The sequence below is a fragment of the Phaseolus vulgaris genome, chromosome 7, assembly GCF_051622355.1.
Source record: "Phaseolus vulgaris cultivar YP4 chromosome 7, ASM5162235v1, whole genome shotgun sequence".
NCBI classification, from domain to species: domain Eukaryota; kingdom Viridiplantae; phylum Streptophyta; class Magnoliopsida; order Fabales; family Fabaceae; genus Phaseolus; species Phaseolus vulgaris.
In genome coordinates this window covers 1085137-1109139 of record NC_143504.1, presented here as the reverse complement: position 1 = coordinate 1109139, position 24003 = coordinate 1085137, and the positions used below count along the sequence as shown (strand labels likewise).

General features: G+C 28.4%; 3 protein-coding genes across 5 annotated transcripts; 1 reads left to right on the top strand and 2 right to left on the bottom strand.

Annotated features, from left to right (window-relative positions):
- Positions 1-460: 460 nt before the first annotated feature.
- On the bottom strand, positions 461-6462 carry LOC137828215 (beta-hexosaminidase 1). Of its 2 annotated transcripts, none has more exons than XM_068634695.2 (16): positions 6323-6462; positions 5593-5987; positions 5426-5509; positions 4950-4985; positions 4307-4418; positions 4130-4200; positions 3853-3983; positions 3374-3390; positions 3161-3209; positions 2694-2794; positions 2422-2481; positions 2101-2134; positions 1597-1695; positions 1338-1397; positions 999-1249; positions 461-785 (listed from the first exon to the last, which is right to left on the bottom strand). In XM_068634695.2, the coding sequence occupies exons 1-16, from the start codon at positions 6339-6341 to the stop codon at positions 613-615; spliced, it is 1692 nt and encodes a 563-aa protein (XP_068490796.2). In that variant the 5' UTR covers positions 6342-6462; the 3' UTR covers positions 461-612. The 2 variants fall into 2 exon arrangements, with proteins under 2 accessions (XP_068490796.2, XP_068490797.2); XM_068634696.2 differs by lacking the exon at positions 6323-6462 and adding an exon at positions 6126-6239.
- A 10349-nt stretch (positions 6463-16811) lies between these two features.
- LOC137828132 (uncharacterized) lies at positions 16812-19123 on the top strand. The gene is made up of 3 exons (XM_068634581.2): positions 16812-16963; positions 17029-17134; positions 18634-19123. The coding sequence occupies exons 1-3, from the start codon at positions 16877-16879 to the stop codon at positions 18789-18791; spliced, it is 351 nt and encodes a 116-aa protein (XP_068490682.2). The 5' UTR covers positions 16812-16876; the 3' UTR covers positions 18792-19123.
- A 1851-nt stretch (positions 19124-20974) lies between these two features.
- LOC137827876 (DNA-directed RNA polymerases II, IV and V subunit 6A) lies at positions 20975-23213 on the bottom strand. 2 transcript variants are annotated; one of them, XM_068634234.2, is made up of 7 exons: positions 23141-23213; positions 22796-22895; positions 22502-22535; positions 22243-22412; positions 22109-22160; positions 21390-21457; positions 20975-21271 (listed from the first exon to the last, which is right to left on the bottom strand). In XM_068634234.2, the coding sequence occupies exons 2-7, from the start codon at positions 22828-22830 to the stop codon at positions 21205-21207; spliced, it is 426 nt and encodes a 141-aa protein (XP_068490335.1). In that variant the 5' UTR covers positions 22831-22895; positions 23141-23213; the 3' UTR covers positions 20975-21204. The 2 variants fall into 2 exon arrangements, with proteins under 2 accessions (XP_068490335.1, XP_068490336.1); XM_068634235.2 differs by having other exon boundaries at positions 23192-23210.
- Positions 23214-24003: the final 790 nt, after the last annotated feature.

The following is a 24003-nucleotide window of genomic DNA, read 5'->3' as shown; positions in this document are numbered from 1 at the left end:
TTATGTAATCCAGAATATTACAGAGAGACATTTTTGGAAATACAAAAATCTATGGAGGTGAGAGAAGAAGGTATGGAGGTGTAGGAAGAAGCGGCCAGTGAAAAAATGTGAACCTAAGAGCGCAGAAACGCATGGTGGGCTCCACCTTATTAAAAAAATTATTCATTAATTCAAATTTATTATATATATCAGTATTATTATTATTAATTTATTTTTCTATGTATTGAAAAAGTCTTCACAATTATTACATCACTTTCCAAAATTCTTCATCAAACTTGATCAATGGAGGAACAATATCACTTTTTTTCAATAAGATACCAAAGGGAATGATTAACTCATTCCATACTTACTAAAAAGAAACTTAGAAAATCTTTTGTATCTTTTGATAAGAGTCAGAAATTTCAATTTTATGTTTTCATGACCATAAAATTTGCATTTGGAAACAGATAAACAGGTGAAATGAATGAAACAGGTACTTTTTTTTATTGAATTCGACAATAACTTACACTATGAATGTTGTAAACGAACCACCAAGATCTAACATTCACTAAGCCCTATCTAAACATGAGTTACATTCACAACAGTCTAGCATAGATGAAGAACATGATGAGTTCACTGTACAAAGCATGAGCCTGGACTATCAGGAGCAGCTCTAGCCTCATAGTTTGTGACAGGAGCAGCTGCAACCCCACGTCTATTCAAGAGACATCTGAAGTATTGCAACCTTCTCATTGCAATTTCGGTAGCATGTGCTGTACTTGAATCTCTAGGACTCCACAATCGTTCTGTGGGAAACAACTAATTGTTAATTTTGCATGATCAGATTTCTCAATCACACCATCCTTTCCACTTTTCCCAAAATCATATACAAACAATGAACAATGTTAAAGTGAAGAGACATACAGATACTGCATATTCATAGGGAAGGATTATGAACATTAACACTAAAAAAACATTGCAAGAATGGTAAACAAGTTTGCATTAGTAATGCAGCTAACCTGCTGCTGCTGCTGCTCGAGGCCATATTGTTTGCTGAACGTCTGATGTATCAGCTGTCTCTCCCCACATGCAGACTTCTCCCCCAATTACTAGTTTTTGCTCTGAAGTTTTGTGAATTCCTTCTAGTGGCTCAGCAGTGTAGAGAGTTTCCCAACGTACATTTAGATGGTCAAGATACCATACACCTTGGTTACTGAAAATACACCTGAAACCCTTTGCAACAGCCTTTGGACAAACCCCAGGGCCCAACCTACAGTGTTTACTTGGAATATTTATTTCTGAAACTGAGATCATCAAGTTTCATATAAAAATAAAACTTTACTTAGGCAGAAATTCACCAGTTATGCACTACAGTCTTCGGATGGAGATTAGTTGGAAAAGTATTGAAGGTTTCTTCCCTGAGAAGTTAAATAAAAAAGGTAAAATCTTAGAAATGCCAACATTTTAAGAACATGACATGGTAAATAAATAGAAGTAATGTTTCAAAATTTCTGTAATTTACATGCAGGCAAACTACTACTGGCATAGGGCCATCGAGGATCAATTAAGGGTATAAATGAGTTTTATAGTATGATGCTATATATACACAAATCTTACCAGTTTACTGGACTCCAATTTTTTGAAATAGCTATTTTTTGAGCCTTTAGTACAAAATATTCATAGGCATCTTCAGCAGTCATGTTCTTGCTCTGTAGCCTGCATTGGAGATATAATCACAACTGATCAATGTGCTTGATTGATTGAATCAATCAATCAAAATCACGGATCACCATGCTTAATTTTCTGAAAATTTGACCATTGACTTAATTCACAACTGAAAACTGAGTGACTCACGGAAAAAAAGTGAAAGGAGGATAAATTCCTCTACATGCTTCACAAGTAAATATTCCCAAAAAGGTTATGTTGATTTCTGAAGTGTGACAAAACGTGACTTGAATACAGAAATTGCAATCCCTTCTGAAATACTTTTTCTAAGAAAAAAAAAACAGCTACAAGTTCATATTTTGAGTTTCCATAGCATGATAACTCAATGTCTTTACAACAGGTCACAAAAAATCATGTATAATGTAATGAATGTATACAACAGGTTAATATTTGTACCATTTATTCACTGCAGAAGTATTAGTCCAGCAATCTGTCAAAATAAATTGCAATTACTTATCAAGTTATTGATACAAAAATAGCTCAAAAATAACACCAAACCAAAATCTACTTTATATTATAATCATTATAAAATGTTCAGAAGTCAGTACTACCTCACAGGGTGGTACACGTTTTAACAATATAATGGGCAAACCATAACATTCTGTGTGCTTCCACTGTTTTAACTTTTTTATCCAACTAAAATGAAAACTTTGCCTCAATAACTTATGTAATAAAAGTGAATATTAAATTGGTGCCAGTTATCGACATAAAACTGACCTGTATTCACTTCATCACCACCCAAGTGAAATAGTTCAAAGGGGAATATTTTTCTCATATCTGCAAAATTTAGAAAAGGAGAATGAAAGAAAGTTATTTTTTTAGATCAGTGTACATGCTAGGGAAAGATAAGAACATAACTTGATACACTCAAAGGGTGGTTTTGACAAACTCCATACTACTGATATTTTTGCAAGATTGAGCAAGGGACAGGGTAGAGTGGAAGAAGATATAAGCTAAATATAGTGATGCATGTTTTATAGGAACTTAACCTGTTAGAATACCAGACAGGACATCAAAAGTAAACTTCTTCGAAACATCTAGTGGCTGGTTACATAAGGGTGATGGCCAAAGATCAGGATATCCAACACCCCTACACAGAAATGAAGAACAGAGAAACGTTAATTTATTTCTGCTCTACAAAATTTGTCAGTAGAAATTTTAGATTTTTGGAGCATCCAATTGAAGTCCAAATTTGTAAAATAAATGGATCAATGCCTAAATAAAACTTTTCAAAAGTAGTGTCTGAGGTCAACGCAAAGGAATCCATTCGGAGCAAATTTTCATGGCACAGCTGCATTCAATCCATAGCTAGAAAGTTTCACCTTTTCTTTGGCAAACATAAGTAAAAGAAATTTTGTGGTTTTCATGCAACACCATTTTCAAGAGATTACAAGTTTATAAATCTACCAGATTATCATCTCAAGAAAACCATATGAACATGACACAAGCTTTTTACCATGATGCTGCATGACCAGGGACATCAACTTCCGCCATCACATTTATGCCTGTGATAAACCCAGCAGATACTCATTATCTTGCTCGGTAATGAGAAAGATGGGAGGCACAAAAGGAAAAGAAAAACCCAAAAATTATAAAATCATGATCCATAATTTAAAATGCTCTGAATAATATGAGGCGGAAACTTCAAAAGGATTTCAAGATAGCTTACCTCTCATTTTGGAAAAGCTTTAGATAGAGGAAAAGTGAAACACGAGAAAGAGAACACAGTATTAGTCCAGGTTCCATTAAGAAAGCCAACTCAAAGAAAGTAAAAATTTAATAAAAAGCATAGATCAATTGATCAACATTTCTATAACTACTATTTTGGGTTTACACCGGTATATTTTTAACTCCCCTCCCCTTAACCAAGCTTCTACAACAACTATTTTTGTCTAAAATTTTCTGGTCTAAATTTTTTTAAATTACAAAATTGGTGATAGATTTATAATACAGTGTTTATAGTTGCAATATTCTAAGCAACTAGATAGTTGGAGGCCAAGATGATAATATCAAAGACTTAACAGGTAAGTTTTACTCTTTTCAACTTGTTCCCCTTCCCATTTAGAAGAAATAGCCGATGAACTTTGTATGATTTTAAAAAAATTAAAGCTGCTACATTTGTAGGAGATGGAATAAGATGAGTCTTACTTGACAATTTCATGTGCATCCTCTACTGTGTAACGTTCCCACTTTGAGTATGAACCTTTCCACAAATGTGGATAAGAAGGTACTTCAAGAGGAAATGATTGCTCGTCTATGATGTGCCAATGTAGAACATTCTACCGTGTTCAATTTTTTTACATAAGCATTACATGAAACAAAGTAGCATGGTATGCTAGTTAGGAATTAGGATACTCTTGTTTTTTTTTTTCAACTGTCACAAACAAACATAAGGAGAGTAGAAAACTGATGACTTTAATCTTACAAGTTTAGCGTAGGACATAGATTCTATTATCTGCTTAATTACTTTAACTGGTAAATAATGCCTTGATGTATCTGCAGAATAAAAAAAAAACAACATAAGTGTCAATAGAGGCTAAGAACACAGCACAAAAACACTTGCAGAATGTAGACTGATCTCATTTGCAAAATCATGACTCACCCAACATAAGCCCACGGTATTGAAATCTAGGTTTATCTCGGATGGACCAAGGTGCCTTGTTTATTTCTACTTTTTTAGTTGTGTAATCAAAAGAACACAACTGGCTGAATGTCTGGTGCATCACAGATTAAAACAGAAAAAGAAATTAAGGAAATAGATCATACCAAGTTTCTAATATTTCAAGAAGTAGTGATTCCTATGTGCCACAATGCATACTGAGAAACACAAAATCAATCATAGTTCACTTTTAATTTTCAAGTAAAAAAATATAATAAAATTGAGTTTCAGCAACTTACTGTCTCTACACCAATAGTTTTTTTAGATGCTTAGTTCATAGTTTCACAGATTAAGAGTGACAAGGACTACATTCTTTCAAACTGCTGACATCTTGCCCAATAGACATGAACTGAACAGATTACAGATTTTGCCAATGATATGGAGAAAACACAAACTTGAATTCTGAATTATGAAAAATGAAGATTGCACACAAAATTTAATAGTTATCTAAAAGGGTAAACATCGGAATTTATCCAGAAATATCTAGTGTCTTCACCTCCTTTTATCCCTCCATTTCATGCTTAACAGCAAAAAGCACAAGGAAGAAAAAGTTTGAGTTGAATTGAGTTGCAAATTCTATACATACCTCTAATCCACGCAATGCACCAAAAACAGTATTTGCCTACAAAATAAAAAATAAAAAATTAGATAACTAATGGTCATCCAGAAATTACTATTAGATTAAATAAATATATAACATATTGAAATTTATCTGTTTCTGTCCAATAAACATGAGAAATGAAGCACAACACCACAAGAGTCTTTATCAATCATTTTGTTACCCTAAAATCAAAAGACTTCAATAAACCAGTGTTTTCCACTAAATTCCAATTGCTGGTTTATGGCATATTAGTATAGTGCTGAGGGATTAGTTGACTTGTTCACGGCACAGAAAATGATGACATTAAACTAACAAATACACACATAAGAGGGAAATACTTCATATAGTATTCAGGAAGGGAAAGGGACAGCATAACCTTCAGATTTGAAGTACACAGCAACACAATCTCGTTGAATATTCGAATCCAATAACAAATAGTCATATAAAAAAGCAAACCCCACCTCAATTTTGACCCCCCCAGCACCAGAAAGCTGCTGGGCTCCTGAAACTACCAAATTATAGCTTTCATCCACTCCAAGTTGAAGCTGCAACAGAGTTCCCAATCTCAAAATCAAAACTTCATGAAAACCCACAAAGCAAAAACAAAATTAAAAAAAAAAAAACCCACCTCCTCACTGTTGGAATGAACAATGACGATCATTTTGTTAACATCATAGACAGGATTCAGTGTTCTTAGAAAACGGAATCTGTCACCATGCTCGAACAGGATCCCTTTGTATCTTTCAAATGCCTCTCGAACAATGTTAGAGGCAGCACCGTTCCCAGAGAGAGAGATAGCAGGGTCAACAGAAAGAGTCTCATTGCCGAAGATGAACTTTTCAGGAAGAGGCCAAATGAAGGGAAGAGAGCTCTGGGGTTCCAGGGTTCTGGCCCCAAGAGCTTGAGAAACAAATAATGCACAACAAATGAGGAAAAATGTTGGAACAGCACTTGATGATGTGGGTATGCACAACAACCCCATGGCTATGCGAGGACTTTGAGGAATGGCTGGCGTTTGAAGCACTGAGATAGGAGCATTAAAGAGAACGTGAATGTAAAAATTCGAGAAATCTGAGACTGTAAGAAACAGACATAACCCAGATAAAGATAAGAATCATTAAATGTACACAACAGACAACATAATATTATAGACTATTTCACCATTTTAAGGCACCTTTGTGTGAGATTCCTTTACGTTACATAATGACAAAGATAAATTCACTTTAGTGCATACATATAATGTGCGAACCACTTTTGTTTCTCTTCTTCTTAGCCATGTGAAACAAAGTATAGTTAATTGCATATAAGAGCATATTCATGACGATAAAATTGTATGTGAGAGAACATAGCATGCATACCATAATCTTGTGAATACATTGTTTAAGCTTCTGTTTGCAACAATTGAAAATTGCAGCAGAAGGGGTGATGGAAAATATGGTGGAATGTGTTTCTTCTTCCATTTGTTTGGTTTCAGAAATGATGCAAAACTATTCACTGGTCTTTTAATCCATCCAAAATGGATGGTAAAAGAGAGAAAACTGTTTTATAAAAATAAAATACTAATTTATCCTCTCTTTTTTATTGAGAATGTTTTTACTAAGATTTTTTTATATACTTTTTCATTTTTTTTACAGAATAAAAGAAAAAAACACTTTTTTTAAATAATTTACAAAATCATTTCATTTTCTCCTTGCCTGCCTTCAATGTTTTTCCAAACTACAATATATAATGTATATTATTATTATTATTATAATTATAAAAAAAATACCACATTTATTTCAATATAAGAAAAAAAACAACTTTATTATTAATATAGAAAGGGTGCATTTGACCAAATTTAAAACTTTATTTAAAATTCTGAATCTTCAATTTTAGGAATACGAGCTTCAAAGGGTAAGAAAGTTATATATATTTAAATTATTCTTGAACTTTTAACTCTTAAGTGATATGAAATTTTAAGAAAGTAATATATATATTTAAATTATTCTTGAACTTTTAACTCTTAAGTGATATGAAATTTTAAGAAAGTAATATATATTTAATTTATTCTTGAACTTTTAATTTTAAGTGGTATGAAATTTTAAGAAACTAATATATATTTAAATTATTCTTGAATTTTTAACTTTTGAGAGATATGAAATTTATGGTAGTTTAATTTTTTATAATAATTTAAAATTTAATAAATTACCCGTATGTCTAGTAGAAAAGGTAATATATAATATTTAGAAGTTAATTAATTTCTATTTATTCTAATAGAGTTTATTATCGAAAATTATAATATAAATATAACTATTACAAGTATGCACTAACCATATAACATATCATACACTAAAAAAATATTAAATAAAAACCAATAAATTTTTTAATATCTAATTTAATTAATATAATAACTAATTATTATTTATTTTTAAGATTAATTTTTATTTAATAATTTTTTATAGTATAAAAACACATAAAAATCATACCAAATTAATGCAGAGAATTTATGTGTATTAAATAACAATTATTAGGATTAGAAGAATGACTGCTTTTGAAATCAATTTACTATCAAAATTAAGTTCCAAATCTAATTTTCAATCTTATTTTAAATTTCATCCAAGTTTTTTAAAAGTTGAAACTCTGGTGGATAAAATTACAAATATATATTTTGAATAAGGCAATGTTATGATCAAAGTTTAATAATGATAATAGTATTTTAATATTTATTAATGAAAGACTAAAAAAAATTAAGACTTTTTTAATTAAAATATGTCTATTATATTAAAATTAATATCTTTATATATAAAAAAAGTAGTTATTAGTATTAAAAAACAATTTTGATATTTATTATGAACGAATCTCGATAAATAGTTTTTAAAAAGTTAATGAAAACATTCCATAGATTTTATTTAACTTGCATTCTTACAATCAGATATTTATAATATATTAACTTTTAGTTACATGGTCTAACAGACCATAAAACTTTTTCATAAATAAATTAAAATAGTTTTTTTATAATTCTAGTAATACAAAAGTATAAATGTTAATAATGTTATCGTATACATATTTTAACATTATAACACACTATAAATTACTCATATATTTTAATAATATAAGATTAAATATGTTTTTATTTTTTTTCTATAAATTGATTTTATCTCTTGTTCAAATTTTAAACTATTCATGTATTTATTGTATAAAAATAATTAAAATAAATAATTTTGTACGTGAAATATTGTTAATGTTTTTCAAAATTCATTATTCATTTAATTGTATATTAATGTTTATTACGCTGCAAGAAAATCATGAAATAGAAACCAATTTTTAGAAACTAAAATAATTATTTGCAATAGTAACTAAATTAGAGACTATTTTAGAAACTAAAAAAAAAATTGGTTTCTATAAATTAGTTTCTATTATTATTAAATAGTTTCTAAATTGGTAGTTAAAACCTTGGTTGCTAATTAGATACCAATTTAGAAACTATTTAACAATAATATAAATTAATTTAGAAACCAATTTTTTTTAGTTTTTAAAATGGTCTCTAATTTAATTATTATTGTAACTAATTATTTTAATATCTAAAAATTGATTTCTATTTCATGATTTTCTTGTAGTGTTATAACTACTCTAAATGGGTTAATGAAGTGAAATTTCAAATTGAATCAATTCAATATACATACATGTTTAAATCATTTTCACACTATAGATACTTAAATGGTCTAAAATCTAGACCAGAGACGAAAACCAAATTTATGTTATAATACATGGATAAAAAACGTATTTAACTTTACAGTACAATACAAATTGTTTACTATTTTTATATATCTATCATTATTAATAGTTTTATTTTAGGTTAAGGAATATAAATATGACAATTAGTGACTTTAACAAATGACTCCTTAGTCACTTCCTATTTAAACTTGTCATTGGAAGCTTTTTTTTTTTTTGTATCTAAACACATGTGTTTATACCCTATAAAATAAAATATTATATTGAAATAAAAATATGTAAGTGTGACTGGTGTACCTACTTTGATTTTTCCACACTTAAAAAATTTGTTTGTTTATTTTGTTTTGTAGTTAAATACAATATTTATTACCCATAATAGATTTGTAAGACATCTACCAATTAATTAAATATGTGCATGATAAATTTCTCAATGCTACTAATTTGAAGTGATTTGTTAATGAATTAAAGTTTTATATTTTTTTTCTCATGATTGAGTTTTGGTAACCCGTGACCTACCTACCACATACCCATAGCTTTTTGACTTCATCACAATTTGCCTAATTGATGATGAAATTTTAAGAAATTTAACTAAAAAACACATAAAAAAAAATAATAGTTTGACAATTGGATACTCAACCACCAATTTATAATCTTTCAAAAATATTCATCTCCATTTTATAACTTTTTAAATTTTCTTCGTCTCTTCGAATTCACATTTCAGAAAAAAATTATTTCTCTTCCTCTTATAGATTAATATTTCAGTAAAAAAATATTACTACAAAAATTTCATTAAATAACGACTAAAATTAGAGACAAAAATAATGAGTTATTATATTAACTAAATTAGATACTATTTTAGAAAGTAAAAAAGTTATTTATATTTAAAGTAGTTTTTATTATTAATAAAAATTTATAAAATAGTTTCAAAATTAGTATCTAAATTAACTACTAGAGTTCTAGCTACTAATATTTTAGATTATAAGTTGGTTTAATTAGTCTTTTAGAGACTAATTTAGAATCTAAAATATTAGTAGCTAAAATTTTAGTAACTAATGATTACATACCAATTTAAAAACTATTTTATAAATTTTTATTAATAATAGAAACTCTTTTAGATATTAATAATTTTTTTAACCTCTAAAATGATGTATAATTTAGTTCAATAATAACTAATTATTTTTATCCTAAAATTAGTTTCAATTTGATGTGGTTTTGGACCTAAAAGATAAGAATGATGTGAGATGTGAGTCATTTACCGTTTTTCTTTCTAAAATAAGAAAAAAATATCTTTGCCCTTTTTTTCAAATCCCAGAATTAGGTCTTCAGAATTTATTTTAAAAAATATATAAATATAACTTTGGTAAAGTCTTTAATGTTTAAAAGAAAGCATAAATAAAATTAATTTAAATAAGAGAAGGGTTTTGTAGATTTTTTTTTTCTATAAAAACTCTCATTGTCACTATACACTACAAGAAAATCATTAAATAAAAATCAATTTTAAAGATAAAAAATAATTACTTGCTATAGTTACTAAATTAGAGACAATTTTAGAGACTAAAAAAATTATTGATTTTTAATTTAGTTTCTATTATTGATAAATAGTTTCTAAACTGGTATCTAATTAGGTACCAAGATTTTAACTATCAATTATTTAGATTCTAAATTTGGTAGAAAAAATCTTGGTAGCTAATTAGATGTCAATTTAAAAACTATTTATCAATAATATAAACCAAATTAGAAACTAATAATTTTTTGTAGTCTCTAACATAGTTTCTAATTTAGTCACAATAGCAACTAATTATTTTTTGTCTTTAAAATTAGTTTCTATTTAATGATTTTCGTGTAGTGATAAAAATTGACCCCTCAAATAACAACAATCATTTTTTACCACATGAAAAAATATTATTAAAAAAAAATAAAGGAAATACAATATATAAGAATTAGACCAAAACTCGTATATTAAAAAATATACATAGTTAATTTATATAATTAATAAAAAACTATAATAAAATATTATATGAAAATCTATTATACCAATAAAAATACTAGTAAAAAAAAATGGGATAGAGAATAGGATATTTGATAAATGTTGATAGAATAATAGAGAAGAATACAACTACTTTTTGTCTTCACATTACATCAATATGCTTTCACATACTTTACTTCACACTAACACCATTTTACTTCCTTTGTCATGTTTTTTAAGATTTCATAGTTAAAGTGGAGACACTTTCTTATGAACAAATGAAATTACTTTTTTACTGGTTCACTTTCTCATACTAAAAAACTCATATTTTATAAATAAAATTAATACCTAGTGATCTGGAAGAAGAAGAAGAATAAAGATGATAGAGTTCAATAAAAACCGACAAAAAAGGATAAGATTGAATGGGATTTTACATTAAAATGGCATAATTTTAAAATGAAAGATATTTTAAAATAACTATGACAAAGGGCAAGTAGTATTAAAAAAATATAAATGTTACATAATCTTCTTACAGAATCTTCTTAAACTAATGTTACATCAATCTTTAAAGAATCTTCTTAAACTTATTTGTGTCAATCTTAAACTTCTTAAAGTTAATTGTTCACATTTTCAATGAGTCACGGACAATAAAAGTTACACATTAAAATATTTCATCTCATATTAATGTCGATCACTTGAAAGAGGTTTAATTTCTTTTTCAACTTTCTTGACTTGTGTTTTTCAACTTTTTGACTTTTTGGTATTCTATTCTTCCTTTCTTTTTATAAATAGGAATTCTACACACATTGTACACCAACTCTCATGATGGATCATAAATTTGAGCATATATTTTAATATCCATAAATACAATTAATTTATTTTGGTTAGTTTTTCACTTAAAATTTCCACTTTAATGTGAAATTGGTAAGGCAAGTGGGTGTGGGAGAAGGATTAATAGAAGTGCTTCTTCTCATCCAAAGCCAGTGAAAGTGAATGTTATGTTGCTGCTAAAAGTTGTGTTGGTTTGGTTACAGTGTTGCTTCTTCTAAGTAAATGTGTTGCTAAGTGGTTCATTACACTCCATAGCTTCAAACATTAATACATTCAGAGGAAGCAACACTTGTACCTAAACCAATTAACTTCTTTCCTCTTCATCTCTCTTCTATAAACTTTCAGGTGTTTTTCCTCAACTTTTTATTCATCCTTTTCATTTTTATTGTTCTATTCTTCACTCTTTATGTCCAAACATGTATCTGATGTTCTTTTTTGCAATAGCCCAATCCAACTTTAGTTTTTCTGGTAGATTAAGGCAAATTATGCCAACACTTTCATACCTATATCTCGAATTTTCATATTTTTTAAAATTCTAGTAATAACCTTTTGAGTATGGTGAAGAGTCTTGTGTTTTCTTCTTCATTTTTTAAGTGGTGGTAGTTGTTTGTGATGGATGGTGTTGTACGTGATTCAGATAAGTTTTGTGGTGTTTTTACTGGTGGTGGTTGGTGGTTGTGTTTTCGTTCGCTTATCTTTTTCATTTTTTTGAAAGTCATAAAACCCTAAAAAAACAAATCAACAAGATGCAAAAATGAAATACAAAATTAAAAAGGTTATCTTCAAACTAAGGAATTTTGAATATAAGGATTTTTCTCGTCAACCCTCTCATATGCTCAAATGATGAAACTTCTCTCTCAAACTTTGTAGATAGGAAAAATGAAAGTGTTGCAGATAGAAGAAATGTATGAGGGTGCGGGGTGCAAATGAAGTTATGCTTCAATATACAATCAAAACCAATTTTCATAACTAATATGGAGATGTCGGAAGAAAAAATGTATGGAGGTGGAGGGAGAATTTGTCGATGACAAATTCATTCACTTGTGAGCCAATACAAAACATGTTATCTTGAACACTAGATAAAATACATGTTACCTTCAACGAAATTATTGAAGGTTGTTTCTTCCTGCACCCTAACAAAATTCTTCCTGCACCCCATCATTTTCAAAGAAGACTATTTTACCGTTTTAAAAATGACTTTTGAATTGCTCTTTCTAGGATATTTTTGGAACATATTTTCCAGAACATATTTTATTAATTTTGGATTTACCAATCCGAAAATTAAAAAAATGTATTCTGGAATGATTTTTTTATCTTTCAGACTTCCTATTTCATAAAAATTTTTTGCTTACCGAACTCCTATTCCAAAATCATCCAAAACTATGAAAGGATAATTTTGATATTTCAAAGAATGTAGGGGTGCAGGAAGAAACTCCCATTATTGAAACTGTAGACCCAATCTCATGAACCCATATCAAGCCCAATTCCTTAGTACCAGTTTCACTATGTTTTCTAATTTTGGTGTTTTTCAATTGTTCTAATTTTTATCATCAAAATTTTCCATTGGCCTTATCTCTCATGTGATGTCTAGAGTTTTCCATAAATTGCACACATGTACTAAACCATGACTAAATTCTTATAGTAATTATAACTTAAAACAAACAAACATCATAGTATTATTATTATAATTATTAAACAAGGTTCTTAATTTAGTATGTGAATAATGTAAAATAGAGTTAAAAAATTGGAAGAGATATTATATATGATGAAAAAGGCACCAGAGGAGACTGTGTGGGAACAATCCTTGTTACATGTTAGTGGAGATTTGACGTAACATTATGTAATGTTTTTTGTAATTTTGGAAGCACTCCAATGTCGCTTTTTATTATTGTTCTAAATCAATCTAATATACTTTTTCAAATCACCAAACAATAAATAATTATTATTTTCATTTCCTAAATAAGGTTTTGAAAAAATATTACTCTTTAGGCGATATCAAATCTAAAATATTCAACATAACATTTAACATAGTTTTTTTTTCGACAATAAAAAATAAATAAATGTGAACCACTTCAGGGGTGGTTCAACCCTTATACAAACATAAAATACCTAAGACACTCCATCTCAACACTCACACTGCCAGACGCCTAGAATTACAAAATAATCCTAACTCAACCCATAAAATCTGAGCTAAAAGATAATTCAAGAAACCATCGTCATACAGACCAAAGGTTCGAGACACCATTTGAAAAAGGAGAACAAACCAGAGAGAGACTTGGACGTAATCCAAGGACATTTAACATAGTTAAGAATAAGTGTATTTCTTCTAGTTAGTGTCGGTCTTCTCTTTGTACCTTTTTGGTACATATATACTTTCCATTTTCGTTGTATATGACCTTATTATTCACATCCTTCTATAATAAATGTTCTCCTTTATTTATATGTTGATTATTCGTGATTTTCACGATTTGTGTTGATATGGAATCAAAAACTTCAAAACAAGATCGACAGACAATCCTTGAACATCCAACATCGGACTCAACCCAAGACACTACAACTCCTTAACTTCAAACATAAGTCAATAAGACTAAAAAACATACATCACCACACATGAGAAGTCTATATATTTCTAATAAAAGATTTTGATATTTATTTATTTATTATATATGTGTGTATGATAAAATTATCAGTTTTTTCATGAAAAAAAAAAGTGAAAGAAACAAATATTTGGTATTCTCATGAGTCCGAACTCCCATTTATCTGGACCATTCAGATGAAGAACAAGTTTAGTGGTGATGATTGTCTGCTATAAAAAATCCATTTCAAATTTCAAATCATGGTCCTTATCAAGACAATTTATTTTTTCTAAAGAAATAAATAATTAAGAATGATGTCGACGTTAACAAAAACGTTAGTGGGACTTTTCAAGTTTGAATAACCCAAATCTCTTGTCAACTGGAACAATAATATATGTTTTAAAAAAATATTATTAATCTATAATTTATTGTCAAATTTATATAAAAAATAATCACTTCTTAAAAAATATTATTAATCTATAATTTTTTTCAAAATTATATAAAAAATAATAATTACGCTCTTCATTCATTTTCAGTGTAAAACTATATATTAATAGAAAATTACTAAATAAAAAACAATTTTAAAGATAAAAAAAAATTAAATTATTATATTAATTAAATTAAATATTATTTTATAACCTATAAAATTATAAATATGTAAATTATTTTTTATTATCAATAAAAATTTATAAACTAACCTTTAAATTAATATCTATTAGTTATAAAAGTTTTAGCTAATAAATTTAAAATCTAAAATAATTAATAGCTAAATGTTGATAATTAATTAAATACTAATTTATAATTTTTTATTAATAATAACAAATATTTTAAATATTAATAACCTTTAATGTATTAATATTAATTTAGTTAATATAATAATTAAATCTCTAAAATTTAATGATTTTAATAATGTAATCCTTCATCGATATATATATGTATGATCAGGATATATATGTATTAAAAAAAACTGGCTCAAGCTTTTAAGGAAATGAAAAATAGTTAGGTCACATATAAAAGAAATTGGACATCTAAAATCTACTAAATACTTTTGTATGTGTAGTCAATCTTTGAAATTTAACCATTTTCAGAATTATATCAATAATTCAATTTAATTTTTAATATAAAAAATGTTACGGTCAATTTGTTTAAAATTAGTTTTAAAAATTAACAATTTATTATTATACATATGGTTTAGGTTAATTTTTACAAAATAAACATTTTATAATTATTTTTAAATTTTATTTATAATTAAAATAGTGTATATTTTTTTTTATTTAATGATTTTTGTGTAGTCTAAAAAAATTAAGTTTGGATTGTCCAAATAAATAAAATTCCACTTATAAGATGTTTGATATTGTTATATATAAGGATATGCTTTTTTCGATTAATAGATTTACATTGAAATTTTACAAAAGATGTCTTTCGAAGACTTACATTGTGTAATGACATCACAAAATAGTTTATGGCTCAAAATATCTAATTACCATCACATCTTTTCAAAGATTTGTGATGAAGCTTATTATAGATTATTAGATCAAATCCTCTAATACAACCATTCGAAACATGACAAAACAAATAGCAAAGAAATTTAAAGTGATTGAAGTATGATTTATTTTATAATGGCAATTACTTGGTTTTAGATCGAAAGTAGAAGTTAAACTTGTTAGAATATTATTTTTATAAATTACAAGATATTGATTGTGATTTACAACTTAGTAAGATTAATCAAATGTGCTATGATTTGATTTTGGAATATTAATAAAGAAAGCCTAAAACTTCTCCTTAAGAATCTACTTTGTTGGAGGCAAAAAAAAATGTTAGATGATGATGTGAGTAAACTTTTAGAGTTTATAGCCAAAAAAAAACCTATAACTTTATATATTGGAGTAAATTTTTTTAACTCAATAAAATGGTATTTGGAATACCTAACCCATTTACAAATAGTAAACTGTATAAGTGAGATTACAAAAATATTCATCTAAAATACAAAACTTTCTTCTGAGATTCATTCTGGTAGAACAACTCGATTAGATCATTAATTAGAGGAAGATAATTTCCATTACAATTTTGAAGTATCCAACTTATTAAACTCTTTAAGCAAAGGCACAGAAAGTGTTTTAGGTCAATTGTAGCTTATATATAGACTTCATGTAATGTTTGTTTGTGTGAAACAAACATTTAGTAGGCATTAAATATGAGAATGAAGATAGTGAAAGGGTATTTAGTCTCTCTTTATGCATTAATAATCAACGAGAAAGGGTTTAGTGTGAGTGACGTATTTACACCACTTATACACTGGGAAATATTTTATCTCGATGTGAAATATTTTTATCTCTGCTCAATATGGAATCTTTAACCTTAGTAATTAATGAATTTAACCTTAGTAATTAATGAATGAGAAATGATTTAGTCTGTGGCGTATTTACACTACTTATATACTCTCTGAAATATTTTATCTCTATCCGATGTGAAATATTGTTATCTTCGTTCACTCGAAGTCGACGTGGAATCTCCAATCTTTCGCATTAATAATTAATGAATGAGAAAGGGTTTACTCAGTGGGTTATGAAACGTGAAGTGATGAAAGTGGGTTTGTCGTTGGTATGTGAGGATGTCCCACAAATCACGTGAAGGGGGAAGGTCTAATTGGAACTGTTCAAGACAAAGAATGGTCATTTACAATCTCTTCTAATCTTTTCCTAGCCAGTTATAATTTATCTCTCACGTGGGATTCTTGCTCCCACCACCCCTCTCCACTTTCGTCTTCACCCCTATATCTATATCTATATCTATATATATCTATCACCCTTTTTCTTGCTAACAATTCCATGCTACTACCTATACTTCACTTTACAAGAATCATGGGAGACTCTTCCAAATCTTCTTCTTCTTCTCCTGCTTCCTACATTCATATGGTATATTTCTCAGTAAAATTGTTTCTTAGATTGTTGATGGGGTTGATGACAGGTTTTGTATATAGGTGCAGCATCTGATCGAGAAGTGTTTGATATTTCACATGACCAAGGAAGAATGCATGGAAGCTCTCTCTAAGCATGCAAATATCAACCCTGTTATAACATCCACTGGTATGATCTTTTCTCTCACCACACACCTTCTTAAACCAAACACCATGCACACATGCAACATCCCTGCGTGCCAAAATCCTCAGATTTTCTATATCTTCGTGATAAATACCATATCTATATCTACATATGAACTTGATCAGTTGGAATTATATTCAGAATTTAACAGACAGACCAATATTTGGAAGATTATATCACTAACTTGTTCAGTTTTTTTTCTGCACTTTCGTGTTAGTAAAGTTGATTTTTCTTTATATGTTGATGTTGGAGATCACATCAAGATTTTAATAGTATATAAGTGATTACAAACGTTACTTCTTAATAATTATGTGTAGTTTGCAAGGTTTTGTTTTGAAAATAATCTTTGTTGAGTTGTAGTTTGTTTTAGAGAATTTATAAAATTTTCAATTCCTTCATTCAAAAAGGAATTTTACTTGAAAACATGTTAAAACACAGTTAAGATTCTAAAAGAATTATTAGTTTATAAACACAGTTTGTACAAATGAAATCCTAAAGGAAAGTGACTTGCATGCTATATTAAAACAAATTCAAACTCCTTAATTATATAGCTTTGAACAAACAAAGAAGAACAATATTGATCACATTGTCAAATATCATACAGAAACCATACATGTAAGCCAAGGATTCAGACAGAGAAACCATCCATATTATCGAGTAAACAACCTTTCTAGTAATGATAATGTATTGAATAGTATATTTCTTATATTGGTTTTGTTTATTGTTAAACTATTCACGAAGGTTATTAAGTAGCCGTGTTTTTGTATGTTTCAGAGTAGGAAGATACGTTCAGAATTCAACACTTGCTACAACTATTAAAAGTAGAAGAAGATATAATCTTTTCACTGAAATATAACACATGTAAGAAAGTAGAAGAAGATATAATCTTTTTACTGATATATAACACATGTAAGAAGTTCGAGAAAGAAAAGTTATAAACTGATAATTTTTGCAGTTGTAAAAAGTAACAATTTTCATAATCTTATATACCCTACAAACATGTTTTGCTCAAACATTTTTTCTCATGGAACCATGTTTTAAGCTGTCATCTGTCAATAAAAACTTTCAAAACCTCATAAAAGATATGTGGGAAATTCAATGTTGAGATGCTACCCTATTGGCTTAGATCACAGATTATATTTTGTTTGTGTGAGAGTAAATAAAAGAGACAAGGCAGAGAAGATATTGTATTTTGCAACTAAGAATTTATGGTCCCCAATGAAGATGCAGATGATGATTGTATATTATATTTGATATGAGATATATGTAAAGAGAGAGAGCTTCCACTAGCAACCAACAAGAACACACAAGCATGCACGTGAAGATGTTAAAATCATATGATAATTTAAGAAAGAAGAATGTTACTTTCACAATTACAAATTGAAAGACTAATTTACAAATTGTTCATCTTTTTCTTTATAATCTGATGTATGGTTGTTAATATATAACACTCTTTAAGAAAAGATGAATGTAATGTGCATCAGTGTGGAATGAGCTAGAGAAGGAAAACAAGGAATTCTTTGAGCCATATCACATGAAGTGGAAGGGTAAGAAGGAGAGAGTCTCTGAGGAAGAGACAACACAGATAATAGAGAAGATGATCTCAGAGTCAGATTCCTCTAAAGATGCAGAAGAAGACTAAATAATTGAAAAGGATGTGACATTTGTGTTTTCTTCAGTCCTTCAAAATCCCTTCCAACCCCAACAACACACTCACTTTACATGGATGGATATATGTATTATTATTATTAGCTATGATCATCATCATCCACCACTTGGCAAATAACAAAATGCCATGTCACCATGTAATTTTATCTCAGATAAGTATCATGTATATGTATGTTATATCTCATATATATGTATGTATATATCAAGTATGGGATTAAAACCACATGCCACATTGTGTACATGCATGGTATGTTATGTGAAAAGAGATGTGGATACAAAAACTGTAACTGTGTTTCATAAATAGTATTGGAGTATCCACTGATAAGTTTCAGTTCATGTTTTATGTTTTCTTTTACTATTTTGTTCACAACCATTGTGAGAAAGTAAAAAGGAAAATATGCAGTTAAAAAGGAAAATCATATTTTAACATTTTCCTTATTTTTCTTTAACAATTACTTTGACAACTCTTTTAATAATAAAATATTATATTTTAAATGATAAAAATGAATATAAATAATATATATATATGTAATGGTGGTATAAAATACGGAATTGTTAGCTGAAAGGAAACATTATGGCAAAATTATGTTAAAATAATTCAATTTAGTTGAAAAAATACATTCAGTGTAAATATATTTGTTATACCGTCATCGAATAATTAATTTTTGTGTATGATAAAATTATAAGAATTATTTTAAAATTATATGTAAAATATTAATGAATTGAGTATAAAATATTTGTTAAGCTTCCACCAAATATGTTATTATTTTTATAATTTTAAAAAATTAACTCATTTTAAGAGAATCCACTATAAATTATTGAAAATACAATAGTTTATCGATTTGATTTTTAGTGTGGTTACCTAATCAAATTAATCTATTTTAAAAACTTTTAAAAAATATAGATAACAAATTAACATAAAACTATAAGATTTTGAGTTACGTAAATTTTAAACTATTAAAAAGTGTGTCTGTACATATAGAGAGGTTGCAAAATAAAATGTTAAATAATATTTACAATGTTAAAGTATCTGTTGATTAAATTATTACTGAATTCTGAACAACTTGTACACAGTTCACTGATTGAACTTGGATCTTCAAATTCTCATGCTTTTTTTTTACCTCTCCTCTCAAATCCTTTTCTCTCATTTGCTTATTTTTTCAATGTCTTCTTTTCTCTTCACTTGTATACTTACTCATTTTCTTACAAAACAGCCCATGATACATCAAAGATGGAAGGTGAATAATTGGTTTCAAAGATACTATTGCTTCAAATTTCAAAATCTTCATTGTATTGTAAAAAGTGTATATGATTTCTAATACATGTAGTATGTTTGAACCATCAGATACTTTCCCTTATATAATATTGTGATTTAAGAAGCGAAAACAACAGTATGAAAACTGACCCTTTTCATTAGATAATGCCCTGGTGGGAAGATTGGTGATTTTATGGCTAAAGAAAAAGTTTTCTTAGTTTGTTGTCAATTGTTATTTTCTTTCTACGCCTTTTTTTTAATTTTACTATGGAGGGCTCAAGAAGAATATCAACTCAAGGGCACCAACCAAGAAGAATAGCAACTGAAGGGCACCAACCAAGAAGAATAGCACATGTATAAACCTTTTATATTTCTGTATGGATAGTGATAAATTTGAATGAAAACATTCTGCTTCTAACAGAAATTGATTGGGAATGGAAGGCAAACATGCTATTGTTCCTTCCATGAGCTGGGAAAGTATTCAAAATGTTTGAATAAGTTTCTCCATAAATATATTTAGAAAAATAAAATAAAAAATTTATATCAAGAAAACTGTCAAAGCTCCTACTGTTTTCTTATTCCTGCTACACAAAAAGTCTGGATATGTACTAAAGATTCAAGATGAGGTATATTTCTGTCAATCACCAAAATCGTCAACTTTTCAGGTTTGCAAAGACTTGAGGTTCCTGTCTCAGGTGGTAAGACTGGTTCAAAGTTTTTTGAAGCTGGCTTCAATGAGCTACCCGGGTAATAGAACTTACCCTTAATAGTCGACTTAAATGAGAACACTTGGATATTTCAAGTATCCAAGTGATGCCACGGGCGTTAGTTATATTAATGATATTGGGATCAAACTGATTTGACAAACAGTAACAAATACACTAAAAACCTAAAGATGCATATAAACAAGTCGAAACAGAAATTATATTAAACTAAACAACAAGTAGCAAAGATCAACATCAAACAGTTGTGGAAGTATAGTTCCTGTGAACCTCAAACAATTTATCAGAGCTATGAGCCAAGTTTGAGGTGGGATCATATATCAACCTCACAAATCAAAGAAGAAAGTTATGAGGAGATAAAAATCTTAGTCACTGTGACTTCTGCCCCCACCTGTAAGTTCAATCATCAATCATACACCCACTTGCCTCTTCCAGGAGTCTTCCACAATTAGTTCATCAACTCCCCAATCTTCATAGCTGGATAGTGTCACAAAAGATTCGTGTCAGAGTGGCACAAAAGATGCAATCAACCTTAACCTCCCCTAAAAGGAATAACATAAGTGGCTGGCTAGCTTAAGTAAAGGGCAGTATTTACCTTCCATCAGGCAAGTAGCGCCGGATTGTAAAGGGTATTTTCCGCTCACGAAGCTCCTTCATGGCAATCTGATATGAAGGAAAACAAGATATCAGAGGATTATACTACAGAGGTAACAAACAAAATTTTATACCCAAATACAAAATTGTCTCCAACAAATAAACAAAAATAGAGATCAGATAGGAAATAAAACAATTAAGATAATTGGCATTAAAAAAAGTTCAACATGTCATAATGAATGAAAGTGAACAAGCTCAAGTGACAAGCCATAACATAACAGGTAATACTGGACTTGGTTCTAGTCAGCATACAAAAATCATAAACTATATAACTAACTTATTCTAAGAATGGTGTGCACAGTGCATTCTTCAGGAAACCAAAGAACTTGACAATCAAATAACATAAAACAACAACAATCACCATTTTGATAATACAAGTTACAGTATTCATCTAAGGGAGATTATTTAAATCCTAAATAAACATTTAACCTGATTCAATATAGGAAGACAGAAGCAATTCATAGTTTGTAGAATTTATCAATTGAGCTCATAATGATGACAATCTTACAAAAAGATGTTCATGTGACATTGTTGGAATATTAATGGATTTAGATGCAATTTGTACAATTGCAGATTTATAAACCTAAGTTCAAACATATTTAAGAGATTGGGAACTAAAATATTTAATGTGTTCAAATGCAATAAGGTAAAGCTTATGACCTCAAGCGGATCAGTCTCCCCCTCCAACTCGACCATGACAGGTGCATTCATACTGCTCAACAAGAAAGACAAATAATTACAAAGAATAAAAAAACAGAATCATTTAATCCACACAATAAAGTTCCAAAGAAAACCTGATCTGAACTGCACGAGTACCCAAAATCCTGGCCCGCTCATACTTGGTCATATATTTAGATGTTTTCCGTGGTCGCTCCACTGGTTGTTCCTCTTCCTTGTCCTCAGTATCAATAGCATCTCCAACCATTTCATCATTTTTGTTTTCAACATCCTCCTCTGCACCTTCCTGCTTGCCAATCAATCAAACAAACACTTTATGTATTTGTGCAAACAAAAAGAAACACCAAGAAAACCCACAGATTATGTATTATGTACCTCAATCTCAGGCTCTATAGGCTCATCCTCGTACCTACATCACCATTCTTTATTTCATGAGAAATCCTTCAGTGGAGAAAGAAAAATAACAACAGGCATGACTCTCTAATCCTAACAGCTAAAGCATAAAGTATAAAATCCTTTCTATTTTAGTTAAACATTCACATGCAAAAACATAAAACAACCAATTAGAAGACTCTCGGCTAGGTTTTCAATAAGGATTTTCAATAGACAAACTGAACAACATAAAAGCCTAAATAAATCATGTGTCAGTGGTAGGGAGAGCAAAATAACCCCATGTCCATATCATCATAATCTTCATCAGCCATTGCAAACCGCAGAAAGTGGAAGATACTCTGACTTTGATATCAAGCCTCAGCTTGCGCCCTAAACCCTAACAGAAAGATAATGATGCATGAGATACTTTGATCATATAGAGTTGCAACAAACCTTATCGAAAAGTATATACAGAACCAGAAGAAGAAATTCATATCCCAAATTATATGAACAATCAAAGTTATAAATTGACTTACTTAACCTAATCAACATGCTTACTAACAAAATAATCTTTTAAGCAGTGACGATTAGAGAGTTTAATTAACTATTAGAATGTCAAATAGATGAAAAAAGAACACTCACCGGAGTTGAGAAATCAAATTGATGATAGAGAGAAGAGAATTGAAACCTCACTCTGAAAAAGTCTGAATGAATCAAAAGACAAATGACCCAAATGCTAATCTATTTATTTACTTTGTTTCGGGTCGGGTCGGGTAGGTTGATATATAATACTTTATTCGAATAGTGAATTATTTTTTACTTTTTAAAAAACCGATAGAATCTTTGGTTAAAGGTTTTTAATTTAACATCGTATGGTTATGCTATTAAAAATTAAAATCGAATAAAATAAATTAAATATCAGAATAAAATATTTAAGTTACAGTGAAATTATAAAATTTAAAACATGAACCATACAATATAATGTTGTGGCTGTTATTTAATAATATCTCTTTATTTTTTCATTATATCAATAAAATATTAAAATATTTTAATTTATTTCAGTTATTATATATTTTTATCATATAGTAGAATTAGTATACAGTCGAGTTTTATATTGGTTATGTATTATATAAATATTCAATTAATTTTAAATTACTTTATTATTTTTAAATTTGTACAAATATGAAAAACTATACAGTGTATGAGTTTGTGGAATTTATAAAATAAACATGTAATTTACCTTCAGTTGATAGCTTTTATAAAAATTAATACTTTTATAATTTTTATTTCATATCAATTTCTCATAACTTAATTTTTTTTATCTGATTATTAGTATATTGTATCTATTATTAAAACTATGACTTATATATTATCCAATATTTCATTTTAATATCATATCAGACTTCAAAGGAAGTTTTTTTTTTAGATATTTATTAATTTAAATTTTTTGTTAAGATTTCTTATTTGTCCTCACTTATTAGAATTAGTTTTATTTAAAAGACGTT